The 20363-nt window shown below is 44.3% G+C and overlaps 1 protein-coding gene across 5 annotated transcripts in view; it reads right to left on the bottom strand.

The window, feature by feature from the left end:
• Nucleotides 1-20363, bottom strand: part of LOC144679681 (junctophilin-1-like) — a 176400-nt gene that overhangs the window by 13918 nt on the left and 142119 nt on the right. The window contains exon 4 of one of the 5 annotated variants that reach the window (XM_078540297.1): nt 776-948. The exons of the other annotated variants lie outside the window; for them this stretch is intronic. Within the exon in view, the coding sequence (XP_078396423.1) occupies nt 875-948 (74 nt within the window). The 3' untranslated portion in view covers nt 776-874. Of the gene's footprint in view, nt 1-775; nt 949-20363 lie in introns of those variants that run through there. 5 annotated transcript variants of the gene reach the window in all.

The following is a 20363-nucleotide window of genomic DNA, read 5'->3' as shown; positions in this document are numbered from 1 at the left end:
GGGTTGTGAGTAGCTGCACACCCTTGGAGTGTCCTGAGGGGAGGCCCCCGGGGAGTCTGGCTGACGCTCATCTTCCCTGTGGGTGCCCGAGGGCCCCACCCTGACTCCTGCAGGAGATGCTGCATCTGGAGGGGGATCAAGGTGCCTCGTCCTCATGTCGCCTACATCCTGTTGGTGCCCACCAGGGTGTGGCCATGGAGTGCAGGGCCGAGTGCAAATCCAGCAAGACCTGTTGGACCAAGATGTCCAAGGTGGTTGCCAGCCTTCCCATGGTGACCTCAAGGTGCCCGCAAGTCGGAGCCACAACATCAGGCAGAACGTAGACGGACTCCTCCATTGTTTGGTCTAGTCTGCTGAGTGACTGCTGAATCTCTGCCTGATGTTCCATCTCCTGTCATTGCATCTCCAGCACAGATTTGGCAGCCGCTTCCAGAGGCTCATCACTTGACTCGGACCGAGTGGGTGGCTGTCCTCCGACTGCTTCGGGGATGCGTTAGTGAGGTGTTCCCCAGAAAGTGAGCCCGAGCCTAATCTACAGCTGTATCCCACCGAAGTGTGTGTCTCTGAGCTGGTGGAGGGTGTTTGCGAGTGCCGTGACGGTTCTTCCAGAGCTTCCTCCTGGATGAAGTCTGGGGGTTCACACTGGTGGTGCTGGACTGGCTTAGGGGCCCCGATCTGCTGGTGCCTAGAAAATAGAGTTTCAGTTAATGAGCGTGAGCTAGATAAGACCGCATGTGACTCACTGTGAATGTCAGGATTTGATGAAGTGGTAGAGCTGTGATCAGTCCTGGTTTGGTGGGAGAGGCTGATCTCCCCCTCCCCACAGGAGCGATCCCTGTCCTCCCCAGCCAGCTCGGCTGCAGACTCCTCACACTCAGTGACGGCAATGATGTTGGCCGTCCCTCCCCCGGTCTGCACTCTCTTGCACCTGTTGTGTGCCAGCTTGGCCTGTATGAAGAAGAAAGAAAGGCATGTGATGAGAAGGGGTGGAGCAGAGGTTGGATGAGATGTCCCCTGTGTGTGGTGAGCCCTCCCCAGAAGGGTCAGAGGATGGAGTGTGAGCAACATGATGGATGGGATGGTGGTGATGTGAAAGTCTCGGTGAGAGAACGAGTGTTGATATGTGTCACCCGCTAATGGTTGTGTGAGATCCCTGAAGAGAGTAGCTGTTTGAGTGCATGATGCCATGATGAGAGTTTGATATTGAAGGGAGTTGAAGGATGACTCACCCTGGCGGAGTGGATAAGATCACTCATCCTCTTCCTGCACTGGGTGGCATTTCAGGTGCAATTACCAGCCACTCTGACCTGCTCTGCGACGGCCTCCCAGGACGGAGAGATGAGGCTGCTGTGCTTCCTGCAGCCATCCCTGCGATAGTGTGCATGCCTTTGCGCCTGCACCCCTCTGATTAAGGTCTGGTGGGTGAAGCGGGTGCTGCCTTCCTGTTCAGGCTCTTAGCCTTCCTCTTCTGGCTGCCAGACATCTCTGGTGGGCTGGAGAGAGTGAGGTTGTGTGTTGGACTGACCTTTAAATATGGCGCTTGGATCTTCGAACCCGCCAGCTGACAGTGGCCTCACGAATCAACTCCCGACTCGCCAGATGATTCGGACCGATACGCGCCTTTGCATAATTAACGAGGCTCCAAGTGCAGAATCAGGTCCGAGTTCCTGCCATTCCGGACAGAGAGGGGTGGCTGCTGCTGAAACCGTCCACTACTGTACTTAGTCTCATTTATGGAAAATTCCGCCCACAGAATCTCACAGCACAGAAGGCTGTTCAGCCCATCATGCCTATGCATGAAAGAACAATTTAGTCCCATACCCCAGCTTTTTCCCATAACTCTGCAAGTTAATCCACTTCAAGGTCATATTCAATTGCCTTTTGCAACTTCCAATGGAATATTGCTGGCCCACGACCTCTGGTTACTGACCAACTTGTCAGGGCAAACAATGTCTCCCAACATGCTCTATCAAAACTCCTCCTAATTTCGAATACCTCTATTAAGTCTCCCCATGAATCTTCCCTGATCTAAGGAGAACAATCTCACCTTGTCCAATCTCTCCACTTAACTGAGCTTCCTCATCCATGGTACTAGCCTAATAATCTCCTCTGTATTCTCTCCAGGGTTTTGACATCCTTCTTAATGTGTGGTGCCCAGAATTGTACACAATACCCCAGCTGAGGCCTAACACAAGCTTCCGAAATGTTTAGCATAACTTCCTTAGCCTGGACTCTTGCGAAGTCTGCACCTTATCTAAAATGGTGTCGGTGCACTGAATCCAGAAGTCCTGCCCCCATATCCAGCTTCTACCATTTTTGCCGGACAGGGAAATGGATTTTGCACAAACGAGGTTCACAGAGGCATCAGCACATTTAAAAGTGCAACTGCTTTCAATCAGAAGCGATTTTCGTCAGAGATTTCCAGAACACAACTCGTGGGACTTGCGACTTTGGGCAACAGTGTAAACCTAGCAGAGGTCTTTGGAGAAGTCAGGTACCCTTTTGGAGAGTGCAGAAAATTTCATTTAGTGCCACAGAAGTTTAACAATTTAAAACACAGATATGTGGCTGACACCCAAGGGGGGTGGAGGGTGGTGCCTGTGGCCTTGGAAGGGCATATATTTTTGGCCCTTCTGACTCGGGCAATGAGGTGGGAGGAAGAAGAGTAAGGGGACAAGTGCACAACACAGCAAAGAAATTGCAAAATGGGGATGGCACTTTCGCACATTTGCACCATAGAGGATGTGGGTGGGGGCAACATGCGGCCAGAGGGAGGGGACAAGGCCAGGAGTTGGAGGTAGTGCAGTGTGCATCTGACAGGAGGAGAAGGACAACCGGGGTAAAGGTATACTGAGTGGAGGGCATGTCTGAATATGACAGAAAACATGCAGAAGGCGGCTCTGGTTACTGAGATAGGTGCCATGATGCAACAAGATCTGACACCACAGTCTCCCGATCCGCACGCCCTGCCAGTGGCACTTAAGGTCACAGTGGCTCTGAATTTTATGCTGCCTTATGCGCTTTAGGTACCTTGATTGTCCTGGAGGAGCAGTATAGTATTTCTCTGTAAGGGCCTCCAAAATAGTCATCGTGTACTACACACTCCACAATATGATGCAGTGGAGGAGCCTACAACCACAGGAGACAGAAGTTGCCCCTATAGCTAAAACATCTGAGGAAGAGGACGATGAGGAAGATGAGGAGCAGGAGGAAGAGGCCCCTGTTGCTGACATGAAGCTGACACTGAGGGGGAAGAAGAGGGCAGCAATGGGAGGCCAGCTGAGGGGGAGGCCCTTAAATTCCAGTTCTGTTATTTCATCAAAGAACTTAATCAGGTTAAGTAGATCTGCCTTCAATAAATCCATGCTGACTATCTTTTATTATCCCAAGCTTCGCCAAATGAAAATTAATTTTGTCCTTGACAATCATCTTTAGTAGTTTTCCCATTTATATTAAGACTGATTGGCCTGAAGTTATTCATTTTATCCAGGTTTATCCATTTATCGAACAGGGGTGTAACATTTACAATCCTTAGTCTTCCATCATCACTCCAATATCCAAGGAGAAACCTAGGATGCATCCAATCTAGACAGGGTGACTTGTGTCAACCTCCTTTTTATATATTTTTCTCCTTTCCAATGTCTTTACTCTCCACATCTCTACTCTGACATCATAAGACAGATAAACACACTCATTCAGTACTTCAGTCATAGCCTCTGCCTTTACAAGATTTCCTTTTTTGTCCCTATTCAGCTCTACCATTCCTTTAATTATTCTTTTACTTTTATATGTTTATGAAAAAATGTTGGGTCCCCTTTTATGCAACCTGATCTTTTCTCATTTTTTTTTTGCCCTTCTTCTATCATTTTTCAATTTCCCCTGCACTTTCTGTAGTCTGCCTAGTTTTTTGATTGTGTTCTATACCTGATATTTGCCTTATTTTAACTTTATTTCCTTTGTTATCCAGGGAGCTTCAGCTTTGGATGCTCCATCAGATCTGGCTATGGAAATATGCTTGGTTTGTATCTGAACTATTTTCAGCTTGAAGGCCAACACCAATGCTCATTTTCTGTTTTCCTGGTCAGTTTTTGTTTCTAGTCCACCTGTGCTAGATCTCTTCTCAGATAACTGAAATTGGCTCTCTTCTTGGTTGGGTATTTTCACCTATGATTTTTTTAAACTTAATTATAATATGATTGTTAATACTCAAATGTTCTCCCACTGAAACACACTTACTTGCCCTGCTTCATTCCCAGAACAAGATCCAACACTGCTTCATTCCTTGTTGGGCTAGAAATATTTTACCTAAGGACATAAGAAATAGGAGTGGACAAAGGCCATATGGCCCTTTGAGCCTGCTCTGCCATTCAACAAGATCACAGTTGATCTTCTATCTCAACTTCACCATTCCACACTATCTCCATATCTCCTAATTCCATTAGCAACCAAAACTCAAGCTCTTCCTTCAGTATATTTAATGACTGAGCATTCACAGCTCTCTGGGGTACAGAATTTCCATTGAGTAATCAAATTTCTCCTCATCTCAGTCCTAAACATTCAACCCCTTATTCCAAGACTGTGACCCCATGTTCTAAACTTCCCAGCCAGGAGGAATATCCTCTCAGCATCTACACACAGGTTTGTTACAGGGCAGAAGGAGGCTATTCGGCCCATCATATCTGCACCAGCTCTCCGAATGAGCACTTCACCTGGTGCCATTCTCCTGCCTTCTCCCCGTAAACCTGCAGATTGTTTCTTTCCAAATAATCATCTAATTCTCTCTTGAATGCCTCGATTGAACCTGCCTCCACCACACTCTCAGGCAGTGCATTCTGGACTCGAAGCACTATGTGTGAAAGGATTTTTCTCAAATCGCTTTAGCTTCTTTTGCCAATTATTTTAAATCTGTGCCCTCTTGTCCTCAATCCTTTCATGAGTGGGAACAGTTTCCTCCTATGGACTCTGTTCACGTCCCTCATGATTTTGAATACTTCTATCAAATCTTCTCTCAGCCTTCTTTTCTCCAAGGAAAAGAGTCACAAATTCTTCAATCTATCTTCATAACTGAAGTTTCTCATCCCTAAAACCATTCGCATAAACCTCTGTTGCACTCTCTCCAATGCCTTCACATCCTTCCTAAACTGCGGTGCCAGAACTGTACACAGTACTTCAGCTGAGGTTCAACTATTATCTTACACAAGTTCAACTCAACTTCCTTGCTCTTGTACTCTCTGTCCCTATTAATAAAGCCTAGGATAATGTATGCTTTGTTAACTGCTCTCTCAAATTGTCCTGCCACTTTCAATGGCTTATGCACATATACATCAAGGTTCCTCTGCTTCTGCAGTCCCTTTAGAGTAGTACCCTTTATTTTATATAGTCTCTCCATCTTTTTCCTACCAAAATGTATCACCTCACATTTCTCCACATTGAACTTCATCTGCCACCTATTCGCCCATCCCAACAAATTGTTGATGTGCTTTTGAAGTTCTACACTATCCTCCTCACAGTTTACAATGACTTCATGTTTTGTATCGTTTGCAAATTTTGAAATTGTCCCCTGTACACCAAGGTCTAGGTCATTAATATATATCAGGAAAAGCTAGGGTCCCAATACCAACCCCTGAGGAACTCCACCAGAAACCTTCCTCCAGTCCAAAAAATATCCATTATCTGAAGAAGGGTCATACGGACTCGAAACGTTAACTTTGTTTCTCTCTCCACAGATGCTGTCAGACCTGCTGAGTTTTTCCAGCATTTCTTGTTCTTGATCCATTACTCTGTTTTCTGTTGCTCAGCCAATTTCATATCCATGTTGCTTCTGTCCCTTTTATTCCATGAGCTTTGCTCATTAGTCTGTTGTGCAGCACTGTATCAAATGTCTTTTAGAAGTCTATATACACCACATTCAACAGCATTTCCCTCATCAACCCTCTCTGTTACCTCTTTGAAAAATTCCAGCAAGTTAGTTAAACAAAATTTTCCCTTAAGAAATCCATGCTGGCTCTCCTTAATTAACCTGCAATTGTCCATGTGGCTATTAATTCTGTCCCGAATTATAGTTTCTAGAAGCTTCCCCATCACTGAAGTTAAATTGACTGGTCTGCTGTTGCTGGGCTTATCCTCACACCCTTTTTTGAACAATGCTTGCAATTCTCTCGTCCTCTGGCACGATCTGAGTCTAAGGAAGACTGAAAAATTACGGCTGGTGCCTCTGCAATTTCCACTCTCACTTCCCTTGGATGCATCGCATCCGGTCCTTGTTTCCTGTCAACTTTAAGTACGGACAGCTGATTCAATACCTCCTCCTAAGTGACTGAATTTCCTCCTCTTTCACCATGGCCTGGGTAGCATCTTGTTCCTTGGGTAAAGACAGATGCAAAGTAATCATTTAATACCTCAGCCATGCTCCCTGCCTCCATGTTTAACCCCTTTTTGGTTCCTAATCAACCCTATTCCTCCTTTTACCACCCTTTTACCATTTATATGTCTATAGAAGATTTAAGGATTCCCTTTCATGTTAGCTGTCAGTCTATTTTCAAACTCCCACTTTGTTTTTCTTATCTGCTTTTTCATCTCCCCTCTGAACCTTCTGTATTCAGTATAGTTCTCAATTGAATTTTCCACCTGTCATAAGCACATGTTTTCTTCTTTATCTTAATTTCTATCTCCTTTGTCATCCAGGGAGCTCTGGATTTGTTTGCCCTACCTTTCTCTCGAGGGAATATACCTTGGCTGTGCCCGAAACATCTCTTCTTTGAAGGTAGCCCATTGTTTAGCTATCGTTTTTCCTGCCAGCCTTTGGCTCCAATTTATTTGGCCCAGATCTGTTCTCACCCGACTGACGTTGGCTTTCCCCCAGTTAATTATTCTTACTCTGCATTGTTAATTGTCCTTTCCATAGTTATCCTAAACCTTATAAGACAATGATCACTTCCCCTAAATGTTCTCCCACTGACACTTGATCTACTTGCGCACCTCATTCCCAAGAACCAGGTCGAACAGTGCCTCCTTTCTCATTGGACTGGACACATACTGCTGTAGAAAATTCTCCTGAACACACTCTAGGAACTCTTTTCCCTCTCTGTCGTTTACACTACCACTATTCCAGTCTATATTCAGATAAAGTCCCCCATTATAACTACTTTATAATTTTGCACCTCGCTGTAATTTCCTTGGTTGTTTTTCAGATTGGAGGAAGGTTTGGAGTTCCTCAGGGGTCAGTGCTGGGACCTTTGCTCTTCCTGAGATATAATGACAAACTGTGGTGTGTAGGGCATGATTTCAAAACTTGCAGATTATACAAAGATTGGAAATGTTGTCAACTGTGATAGGGATAGTCTTGTACTTCAAAAGGACATAGACATGTTGGTGGATTGGGCAGACATGTGGCAGATGAAGTTAAATGCAGAGAAGTGTGAGGCGATTCATTTAGGCAGAAAAAATATGGTGAGACATTATAAAATAAAGGGAGAGCCTCTAAAGGAGGTGCAGGAACAGAGGGACCTTGGTGTATACATATATAGGTCATTGAAGATAGCAGGGCATGTTGAGAGCAGTTAATAAAACATATAGTATCTTAGGCTTTATTAATAAGGGCATTGAGTACAAGAGTAAGGAGGTCATGTTGAACTTGTATAAGACACTAGTTAGGCCTCATCTGGAGTACTGCATCCAGTCCTGGGCACCATACTTGAGAAGGGATGTGAAGCCTTTGGAGAGAGTAAAGAGGAGATTCACCAGGATGATTCCAGCGATAAAGAACTGTAGTTATGAGGATAGATTGGAGAGGTTGGGACTCGTTTCCTTGAAGAAAAGAAGGCTGAGAGGAGACTTAATAGAGGTTTTCAAGATCCTGAGGCATATGGACAGGGTAAATAGTGAGAAACCGCTCCCACGCAAGAGAATATCAAGAACTAGAGGGCACAGATTCAAAATAGTTGGCAAAAGGAGTAAATATGATGTGAGGAAAATTTTTTTTTACCCAGAGAGTGGTTGGAATCTGGAACAAACTATCTGAATGGGTGGTGGAGGCAGGTACGATTGAGGAATTGAAAAGGGAATTGGATTGCTACCTGAAGAGAGAGAAGGTTAAGAAGGGGATAAGGCAGGAGAGTGGGACCAGGTGGAATGCTCTTTCAGAGAGCCAGTGCAGACTTGATGTGCCGAATGGCCTCCTTCTGCTCTGTAAAGATATTGTGAGATTTGTCTCTCTAAATTCTTTCCACTAGTTCATGGTCTATAGACTACACTGAGCAATATAATTGCACCTTTTTTGTCCTTTAGCTCTAGCCAAATCGATTCTGTCCTTGACTCCTTTTTCCTTGCCTATCTTTCCTGAACACCTTGTATCCACCCTATCACGCTCCTGAAGAAATTTTTAAATTTCAACACGATCACCTCATCCTTCTAAACTCTAGGGAACATAGGCCTAGTCTACTCAATCCCTCCCTATAGAGCAATCTATTCATCCCAGGTACCAATCAACTGAATCTTTGTTGTACCCCCTCCAAGGCAATTACATCTTTCCTTAGGTAAGGAGACCAAAACAGTGCACAATAATCCAGGTGTAGTCTCACCTAGGCCCGATACAATTGCAGTAAAACTTCTTCACTCTTATATTTCAATCCCTTTCTAATAAAGGCTTACATAACATTTTCTTTCTTAATTGCTCACTATACCTGCATGCTAACTTTTTGTGATTCGTGCTCAGTGGCACCCAGATCGGTCTGAATGCAAACATTTCCCCTGTTCAACACCACCCCCCCCCAAATTTGTCACCATTTTAAAAAATACTTTGCTTCTCTATTTTCCTTTTCAAAATGGGTAACTACACACTTTGCCACATTTTATTCCATCTGCCATGCTCTTGCCCATTCAGTCAACCTGTTGATATCCATTTGCAGCTTCTTTGCATACTCTTCACAGGTTACTTTCTCATGTAACTTTACATGCCAGAAAATTTGCATTTTTTTCTCATATGTGTTCATGGGATGTGGGTTTCACTGGAAGTCTAGCATTTATTGCACATTCCAGATTGCCCTTGAGAAGGTGGGTGAGTGGCCATCTTAAATCACTGTAGTCCATGTGGTGTTGGTAGCCCACAATGATGTGAGGGTGTTCCAGGATTTTGACCCAGTGACAATGAAGGAACTGCAATGTAGTTCCAAGTCAGGATGGTGTGCAGCTTGAAGGGGAACTTACAAGTGGTGGCGTTCCCATGTGTCTTCTGCCTTTGTCCTTCTAGGTGGAAGAGGTCACAGATTTGACAGGTGCTATTCAAAGAGCCTTAATGAGTTGCTGCGGTGTAACTTCTAGATGCTACACACCCTGCACTGCACCCTGAGCGCACTGCACCCTGAGACTAAGTGCTGTCTCAGGGAGATTACTAACAGTCCAAAAAACTTTAAAAATAGAAAAATTAAAAAATTATTAACATGTCCCCCTCATGTGACAATGTCACACGAGATGGGACATGTTAATAAATATCACATAAAACGTATTAAAGTTTTTAAAAATTGACATGAAACTTCATCCCGCCAGTGAATGAGGTTTTATGTATTATCAGAAGCCCGCTGGGGCTCCTGGCCTGCCCGCCAACCTTAAGGTTGGACGGGCAGGTCTTTAATTATCTTAATTACTCTGTCAATGGCCTCAATTGGCCATTGACAGGTCGGCGGGCGGACAGCTGATTTCGCTGTCCGCCCGCCTTCCTAAAAATTTAAAGGGACCGGGATGACGTCGAGGGTTCCTCTCGACATCATCCTGCCTCATTTTCCCGTTGGCGAGCGGGCCCCGCCCCCAAATCGCCGACGGGAAAATTCTGGCCTATGACTCTATGGCCAGGATTTCCCGGTCGGTGAGTGGGGGGTGGGGCCCACTTGCTAACGGGAAAATGACGCAGGATGACGTGGAACTCCCGACATCATCCCGCCTCATTTCAATTTTCAGGTCAGTGGGTGCGCAGTCGAATCAGCTGTGCATCCGTTGACCTGTCAACGGCCTATTGAGGCCATTGACAAAGTACTTGAGCTAGTTAATGGACCTGCCCATCCAACCTTAAGGTTGGCAGGCTGGCCAGGAGCCTGGCGGGCTTCAGAGAAAGCATGAAACCTCATCCACGGGCCGGATGAGGTTTTAAGTAGGTTTTTAAAAATTTAATAAAAGTGTAGCTAAAAGTGATGGACATGTCCCAACTCATGTGACAGTGTCACATGGGGGGGGGGGGGGGGGGGGGAGGGGGACATGCAAGGGAATTATTTTTTTTCTATTTTTAACATTTTTTAATGTGGAGTTGATCTCCCTGTGGCAGCACTTAGCATGCGCGAAGGAGTGCACTCTCGGCTCAGGGAATCCCACCCACACCCCCCCACCCGCAAAGGGAGCGCATAGCGCTTCCTGGCGGACGTCACGCTCAGCGGACATTAATTGGTCCGCCCACGTAAATTGGCAGCTGATTGGAGGCGCGCCTCCACATGCCCGCTCCTGAACTTCCCACCTGACGGGGGAACAATTCTGCCCTATGACTTAAGGGCCATTTACCACCCAGCCTAAATTTTCAGGCTGGCGGGGGGAGGTCAGGGCAGGGCGGAAGGCTGGAGAGTGACCCTGCTCAAGCCTCAGGCAGCAAGTGTGGTGGGGGGGGGGGGCGGGGGAGAGAAGGAGTGGCACCTCCATCAATGGCCTCCTTCCACCCACCCACCGCCTACCCCCACCAAACACTGCCCCCCCACAAGGTCTGGCCCTACAGGTGCTCCCTCCAGATTCTCCAACAACACCCCCAATCCATCTCTGCTCACCCCTGCCCTATTACCTCACACTTCTCCATATTAAACTGCATCTATCACTTGTCTGTCCATTCTGCTAATCCAACTACCTCCTATTGAAATCTTTTACAGTCTACCTATTTGTAAAACCACCTGTTTCTGTGTCATTAGCAGATTTTAATATCATGCTCCTTGTGCCCAAGTCTAAATTATCTACATATATTGAGGATGGAAGTAGTCCCAACACTGATCCCTGGACATGAGTATAAACAACAGAAATAAAAGAAATGCAAATGTCATTTAGAATACATTTAAGAGTTGTTCTTATACAACTCTTTCCCAATTTGCAGATTTCTTCCTGAGAAACATGTGTGTGTGGCTCTCTTGGTATGCTTGCTGATGGTAGTTGCAGGAGATCAGGTAATATATAACATACAAGTTTTTGTTACATCAGAAAAAGCTGTGCTTTACCTTATTCTGATCTTTTTTGTGCAAAAGCAAACAAGTTCTTTCAATTGTCTCCTTGAAGGGTCAGGGGTGGGGGGGGTGGGTGGCAGGGAGGTGTTCGCAGTGATTTTCTATTGAAGGGACTTTGGCTTACACAGAGTGATTGGCCAATTTTGCTGTCCATCATAAACATTTTTAGAAGCTATAGACATTGGTGCATGCTGGGGCCGGTATTCTACCACAATATTGGATTTCCTCAGCTGTCAGTGATATATTTGAGAGTCTGCAGCATTGTGGGAGAGATTCCAGGGGTGTGAAAGCATGGTGGGGCGTACTGTGGCTAGAAGGTGGGGCTGTGACTTCCTGAAGTTTGTTTGGTTTGGGAGCAATTTCCTAGTCCTAAAATGATTTCTATGGCCAGGATTATATTTGAGGAAACAGGGGTTGCGCTGCCAGGCAGTTGGCCCAATCAGAGGGTCAGCTACTCAGCAGCACCACAGGGAGCAGTAGCCACTGTTGGGGCTGCAACTGGAGGACGAGGGTGCATCAATGGATATGCACACTCAGAGTAAGGTTAGTGGCGTCTGAGGAGGCAGGGCTAGTCAGGCAGACCCAGTGAGAGAGGTAGCTAAGGGGAGCTGGTGCTATTCCAACGGAAGTGGCCACTGTCACCTAGTAGTCTATCCGTGGGTCATGCAGTGCCCAAAAGGTGTGCCCTCCCTCGAAAGTGCTGCCTCCCCATGTTGCAGAGGGGCCCACTGCTGGTAAAATGCTAGCAGAGGCAGGAACAGGATCTGAATTGGCCACTTAATAGCTCAACTGGTCTCCAGGCAAGTGAGTCATCTACTACCTTTTTCATCGCTGCAAAATGACATGGGGATGAGAAGGCATGTCGTATGCCAACCAACACTTTCCCATGCCTTTTGCCAGCCTTCTTGTCTCAGAGTCTGTCTCCAAAGTCCCGTACAATTCTGGCCATATGTTTCTGCTCCTCTCCCAGGAGATTGCATGGCGGTATTGGGTGGAACGGGGAAAGGGATGTTGGTGATGATGTATGGATGTTACACCATGCCAGTTGGTCTTTTTTAAAATGTTCACATGTGCTGCAGTCTTGTCAGTACTCAGAACAAATACTCCCATGATGCGGCACCACTGGGGAGGATGCTACCAAATGCAGCACTGATAAGATACTAGTGTGTTGGTGACAGGGAAATCCCAAAGCATGCTGGTGCCCAGGAGAGTGGGATCTGGTTAACACTTGAAGGACAAATTAGTTGGATGGCCAGGTTTCCCATGCCATCACTGAAAATGTCAGCAGAGATGACAGCAGCTCCACATCTATTTAACGCTCTAGACCATAAGACCATAAGACATAGGAGCAGAATTTAGGCCATTCGGCTCATCGAGTCTGCTCCACCATTCAATCATGGCTGATAAGTTTCTCAACCCCATTCTCCTGCCTACTCCCCGTTACCTTTGATCCCCTTACCAATCAAGAACCTATCTATCTTGGTCTTAAATACACTCAATGACCTGGCCTCCACAGCCTTCTGTGGCAATGAATTCCATAGATTCACCACTTTCAGGCTAAAGAAGTTTCTCCTCATCTCTGTTCTAAAAGGTCTTCCCTTTACTCTGAGGCTGTGCCCTTGGGTCCTAGTCTCTCCTACTAATGGAAACATCTTCCCCGCGTCCACTCTACCCAGGCCTTTCAGTATTCTGTAAGTTTCAATCAGATCCCCCCTCATCCTTCTAAACTCCATCGAGTATAGACCCAGAGTCCTCAAACGTTCCTCATATGTTAAGCCTTTCATTCCTGGGATCATTCTCGTGAACCTCCTCTGGACCCTCTCCAGGGCCAGCACATCCTTCCTGAGATACAGGGCCCAAAATTGCTCACAATATTCTAAATGTGGTCTGACCAGAGCCTTATGAAGCCTCAGCAGCACATCCCTGCTTTTATATTCTAGTCTTCTCGAAATAAATGCCAACATTGCATTTGCCTTCCTAACTACCGACTCAACCTGCAAGTTAACCTTAAGAGAATCCTGGACTAGGACTCCCAAATCCCTTTGCACTCCAGATTTCTGAATTCTCTCCCCATTTAGAAAATAGTCTATGCCTCTATTCTTCCCACCAAAGTGCATGACCTCACACTTCCCACCAAAGTGCATGACCACACACTTCCCCACGTTGTATTCCATCTGCCACTTCTTTGCCCATTCTCCTAACCTGTCCAAATCCTTCTGCAGCATCCCCGCTTCTCAATACTACCTGTCCCTCCACCTATCTTTGTATCATCGCAAACTTAGCCAGGATGCCCTCAGTTCCTTCATCTAGATCATTAATGTATAAAGTGAAAAGATGTGGTCCCAACACTGACCTTTGCGGAACTCCACTAGTCACCGGCCGCCATCCTGAGAAGGACCCCCTTATCTCCACTCTCTGCCTCCTGCCAGACAGCCAATCTTCTATCCATGCTAGTACCTTGCCTCTAACACCATGGGCTCTTATCTTACTGAGCAGTCTCCTGTGCGGCACCTTGTCAAAGGCCTTCTGGAAGTCCAAGTAGATAACATCCATTGGCTCTCCTTTGTCTAACCTACTCGTTACCTCCTCAAAGAATTCTAACAGATTTGTCAGGCATGACCTCCCCTTGATAAAACCGTGCTGACTTTGCCCTATTTTACCATGCACTTCCAAGTATTCTGAAATCTCATTCTTAACAAAGGACTCTAAAATCTTACCAATGACCGAGGTCAGGCTAATCGGCCTGTAATTTCCTGTCTTTTGCCTCACTCCCTTCTTAAACAGGGGGGTTACATTAGCGATTTTCCAGTCCTCTGGGACCCTCCCTGACTCCAGTGATTCCTGAAAGATCACCACTAACGCCTCCACTATCTCTTCAGTTATCTCCTTCAGGACTCTGGGGTGTAATCCATCTGGTCCAGGTGATTTGTCCACCTTCAGTTTTCCTAGCACCTTCTCCTTGGTAATGGCCACCATACTCATCTCTGCCCCCCGACTCTCTTGAACTTTGGGGATGTTACTCGTGTCTTCCACCGTGAAGACTGACGCAAAGTACCTATTCAGTTCCTCCGCCATTTCTTTGTTCCCCACTACTACTTCTCCAGTGTCATTTTCCAGTGGCCCAATGTCCACTGTTGCCTCTCTCTTACCCTTTATATATCTAAAAAAACTCTTGCAATCTTCTTTTATATTACTGGCTAGTTTACCCTCATATTTAATCTTCTCCCTCCTTATTTCTTTTTTAGTTGTCCTCTGTTGGTCTTTGTAGGCTTCCCAATCCCCTGGTTTCCCACTGCTCTTCGCCGCATTGTATGCTTTCTCTTTAGCTTTTATGCTGTCCTGACTTCTCTTGTCATCCATGGTTGCCTTGTCCTCCCTTTAGTATGCTTCTTCTTCCTAGGGATGAATTTTTGCTGTGTCTCCCAAATTACTCCCAGAAACTCCTGCCATTGCTGTTCCACTGTCTTTCCTGCTAGGCTCATCTCCCAGTCAATTCTGGCCAGCTCCTCATTCATGCCTCTGTAGTTGCCTTTATTCAACTGTAATACCGTTACATCTGATTCCAGCTTTTTCCTCTCAAATTGCAGGGTAAATTCTATCATATTATGGTCACTTGCCCCTAAGGGTTCCTTCACCTTAAGCTCCCTTATCTGCCTCATTACACATCACTAAATCTAGAATTGCCTGTTCCCTAGTGGGCTCCACCACAAGCTGCTCCAAAAAGCCATCTCGTAGACATTCCACAAATTCCTTTTCTTGGGATCCACTACCAACCTGATTTTCCCAGGCTACCTGCATTTGAAATCCCCCATGATCACTGTAACCTTGCCTTTCTTACACGCCTTTTCTATCTCCTGGTGTATCCTGTGCCCCACATCCTGACTACTGTTCGGAGGCCTGTACATAACTCCCATTATGGTTTTTTTACCTTTGAGGTTCCTCAACTCTACCCACACAGATTCTACATCATCTGACCCTACGTCATTTCTAGCTATCGATTTAATTTCATTTCTTACTAACAAAGCAACCCCACCCCCTCTGCCAACCTGCCTATCTTTTCGATAGGATGTATATCCTTGGATATTTAGTTCCCAGTCCTGATCCCCTTGCAGCCATGTCTCCGTGATGTCCACCACATCATACCTGCCAATTTCAATCTGCGTCACAAGCTCATTACCTTACTTCGTATACTGCGTGCATTCAGATACAACACCTTCAGTCCTATATTTCCCGTCCCCTTTCTCATTGTCGTCCCTTTATCTGATGTGCTTGAAGTTAGATGCCTAGCCCTTTCCAAACACTCTGTCCTATTTTGTGTTCTGGGGACTTTAATAGCCTCTCCTGGGCTCTCCTTTCTTTTCAGTTTTTTCATAATTTTCCATGAAGTTGAATCCACACCCCCCCCCCCCCCCCAACACGCTAACCTGCTGCTTTGTTTCCCATTAGTCATACTTCTTGGAGTTTTACCTTCCCCCCCACCCCACTTTCTAGTTTAAAGTCCTGTTGACCACCCTATTTACTCTTTGCGCTAGAACATTGGTCCCAGATCGGTTCAGGTGGAGACTGTCCCAACGGTACAGATCCCTCCTGTTCCAATACTGATGGCAGTGCCCCACGAAATGGAACCCCTCTTTCCCGCACCACTCCTTTAGCCACGTGTTTACTTTCCTTATTCTCATGTCCGTATGCCAATTTGCACATGGCTCGGGTAGTAATCCAGAGATTATAACCCTTGAGGACCTGTTGTTTAATTTAGTTCCTAGTTCCTGATAATCCCCAAGCAGGTCCTCTTTCCTAGTCTTACCTACGTTATTTGTCTGCGGAGTGTTAATTGGTTGGAGACAGTATTTCCACCCATCACTGAGGAAGGCTCACCTCAGAGAGCTGCTGGCCATCTAATTGCTTGACAGCTCTTTAGACCCAGCAACGACACTGGGAGCAGTGGCCATTGCTGTGATTACGTCTAGTATGCCGGGGGGGGGGTGTGCTTGCAGCGTAGATAGGAGGGGAGGCCTCAGGTGGAGTAGGGGGTAAAGAGGGTGGGGATTATTTTAGAAAGGTCAGGGGAGGAGGTAGCACCAAGGGGTGGGAAGTTGGGGCACCTTGTGGGGCGTGCTCCAATCAGGAAAGGCGTTCAGTGATGGAGGAGCCCACCTCCCCTTTCCTGCCAAGGCCTAAGCAGGCTTAACTCAGTTTGGTACTGTATCTAAAAGATAAATACTAAAACATTTGAGTTACCTGAACAACTGAAATTAAAAAGAAAACAGCCAAGAATTGAATTTATTCATATATTAGAATTTGGAGATGGGCTAAATTACTATGTATTCAGGTTAATGCGTAAAAAAAGCTGACTAGCTGACTAGGTAACGTCAACAATACAGAACACACTTCTAGGCTACTGGAATTTTATTGAATGTTTCACGTGAATAGCCTCTGGATCATTTACATAACACTTTGTCTGTACATTGAGAAACAGATGCGGAAATGTACCTCAGTGCTGAGATTAGAGTTACTATTTTTAGCTAACTTGGAATCTGGTTGCCTATCTTTCCTTCACCCCTAACCATGTTGGGAGCTATAGCAGTTGTAAATCCTTCCTGATCCTTCTTAAAAACAAAAAACCCTAAGCATTATTATGCCATCTAAAGCAGCACAGAGATGAATGCACACACTGAAATGCATTTGAGTACTGTTGTTAAAAATACTCTCTCAACAGAAAATTAAGCACACTCTTTTTCAAAATCCAATAGGAAACCTTGAACATGATCTTACACCATGTACATATAAGCATCTTTGCTTCAAATGAGATTTGGAGCCTCCATTTGTAATTTAAGGTTGCTGCAGTTTCAGCATATTTTCAGATATTTGTTTGAGTTCCAAACATTCTCAACATTTAGAAGGATACACTGAATGATATTACAGCTGCCAAATTCACTTTCTACTAGTGGCAGGCTCAGATAATGATAGAAGATACAGATGGCCATGAACTATTTTACATCGTTTTAAAAAAAATTATTCTAAACTGGTTAACCACAGCAGACCCTAGTAAGCAGCATTACATGACGTGGAATAAAATAGGCATGTCCTTAATTAGATAGTTCCCTGCGATAACTTTTGAGTATTTAATTAGTGCTTTTTTAATGCATTTGTTTTTTCCAGGTTGCATGAAAATGGGATTACATCACTGTTTAACTTGACTTCTCTCATTATCAGACTGTGGGTGTGCTTGGAAACAGGCCTGCCGTGTATTGCACAAATCAGAATGCTTCAACCTAGAATGGGGGATAGGGTTGAGGAAATCCAGAGACAGAAATAGAGTGGCCAAGGGTGCCAAGTTAAGAATGGATTAATTCTAGAGCATTACTTACTCCTAACTTGGTTCAGCCTAGTTAAAAAAAATATTTATTCTATGTCCTAACATGATGCATCTTGAAGAAAAATATTTAATATTTTTAAGTATCACTTGAAACAAAATTGCAAGGAACCTCCTAGTCAAGGTACCTGATTAATGCACATCAACATTGTGCCTATGCTTGACATGCATTTAGACTTCAGTGCCAAAAGGTGAACTGGCAATTAAAGCACGCAAAAGAATGGCAATGAGGTACTGAATAAATTTTTTATCATGTGGTAAAAATTCAGCTTCTGCTCTCTTGGTAAGTGTTGGGAGCGTAAACTGCCCAGTCTGTGATTCTTTTTAACCACCATTAATTTTCATGTGTGGAAAATTGGCTAGGAGTGTGCAATTTAATCAATGTACTTCCAATAACAGCCTGGAGGGTAGGGGAAAAAATTATTTTCAGTTTTCTGAAGAAATTCACCAGCAAATATAGGCAAAGTCGACAATCGGTTCAGGTATAAATTGAAAAACAGTCACGGTATAGAAATAATAGTAAGAATCATCTAAAGCAGTAATGCTCCAAAATATTTGTTGGAAATAATCAAAGCCTATGAAGCATGAAAAGTGTGACTTGTTACAGCAAAAGCAACTGAGCTGCAAACTGACAGAATGAAACACTCTTCAGTGAAATTCTGCTATATTTTGTTAAAATAAACCTCAAGTAAAACAATTGATGACACCCCAAAACAGACTTCTGGAATTTAAAAAAAAATAGGATACAATGTCATTGATTTCAAAGTATTCTAATATCATTGTATTTCAAAGTTTAAGTACTATTACTGTGGTAAGAAAATGAAACCATGACAACAGCTAGTAAGTCTTGGCAATGTCGCGCACATTTGGAAAATAGGGCTGCTGTTAAAATTTTATAGCTGAGTTGCAGTAATCCTTAGAGTATGCAATATATGCTACAAAGAACACACGCCCTTGATAATAGAGCTTTTAAATTGAAGAAAGGCGCTTTTGTTTTTAACAGGATAGAAGTTGCTATCAGAAATACAGCTTGTGCATTTTTTTGAAAATTGTGGTGGATTATGGAGGTACTATTAGTTTTTATTTACACGAAATGCTGTCAAACAACAGTTACTGTCACATCAAAGTACAAGGCAGACATTTGTTGTTCTTCTGCAGCCATTTCTAAGGATTAAAACTGACTATGCAAAAAATGAAATCTGGATGACTGAGCACAGTGGCACATTAGGGGTTATCTCATGATGTTGGAATGAAGTCACATTACTGTAGCAGGGTGGAGGGAAATTAACCCTGTATATGGCTGGAGGGTTACTTGACCTGGAAGTGCTTGATGCCAACACTGGATGCCAAAGTTGTTTAGATGATGCATTTAACACACTGTCCTTTCATTCTGAATTTAAATTCAGCCCAAATTGAATAGGGTGAAATTTGGCTTAGGTTTAGACAACTCTAGGAGTTTAATATTCCTGGAAATATTTTCAGGACAGATAGGAAGGGAAAAATGGGTGAAGCTGAATTTTTACCATATGATTAAAAATTTATTCAGTACCTCATCCTTTTAGTAAAGGATTCTATTACAGTGCTGGAACAAATGGATGTTCTGGGATTGTGTTAAGACGGAATCCATTTGGACAAGTTAAAGAGTAAAAAAGGAAATTATACAATTCTTGTGCTGAAAGGCCTCCAAACAATAAAGCTAGATACAGAATTTTACAAATAGTTCTGCAGGGCAATTAATTATTTAAGAGTAGGATTATGTTTGTTATATTCAAGTAGGTTCAATGTAAGAATAGAAAAGGATTATGGCGAAGCAAAGACGAGGGCATTGGACTGGAAAAAGGCAAAAGTTCAGTGAGATAAGAAGGGGTTTGACTGGATAGAATTAACCGGATAGAAAACATAGAAGACAGGTCAATAGATCTGCAGTGGAAAACAAGGGGTGGCTAGAGTAGAAAATAGATACATACAGGCAAAAATGGAACATAAGGCAATTTTAGGGCAATGTTACAAGATGCACTGCAGGAACTCACCAAGCCTCCTTAGACAGCACCTTCCAAACCCACTACCACTACCATCTAGGACAAGGGAAGCAGGCACATGGGAACATCACCACCTGGAAGTTCTCTTCCAAGTCACTATCCTGACTTGGAAATGTATCACCGTTCCTTCACTGTCGCTGGGTCAAAATTCCCTCCCAACAGCACTGTGGGTGTACTTACACCACATGGAATGCAGCGGTTCAAGAAGACAGCTCACCACCACCTTCTCAAGGGCAACTAGGGATGGGCCCAGCCAGCAATGCCCACATCCCATGAATGAATAAAAAAAATACTTAAGATAATCATGTGGAATATAGAAAGTATAACAGGGAATGAAAAAAGGCTGTCTGATAACATCAAAGGTAAGGGCTTTTATATGCATATGTTCAAATGTGCAAATTGTACCATGGAGCTAGAAGGGAAAGAAGGAAAAACTAATGTCAATTCTGGTAAACCCTTAGAATTTATCATTCAAAAAAAATGGATTCATCAAGGTTAGCCAGCATAGATTTCTTAAAGGAAAGTTAACAAAAAGTAACTGACTGGATAGATCAAGGGAATACAGTAGGTGTAAGGGACATGGATCTTCAGGAGGTTTTTCATAAGGTGTTTTATGTTAGAAGTAGTAACTTTAGTGAGAATTAAACCAAATGGTATTATTACGATGTTTCACAAAAGCTTGTTTGAAAAATTCAGCTGTTATGGTAT

Source organism: Cetorhinus maximus, chromosome 4 (assembly GCF_964194155.1).
Source record: "Cetorhinus maximus chromosome 4, sCetMax3.hap1.1, whole genome shotgun sequence".
In the NCBI taxonomy this organism is placed as follows: Eukaryota; Metazoa; Chordata; class Chondrichthyes; order Lamniformes; family Cetorhinidae; genus Cetorhinus; species Cetorhinus maximus.
This window is presented reverse-complemented; position numbering and strand designations above follow the sequence as displayed.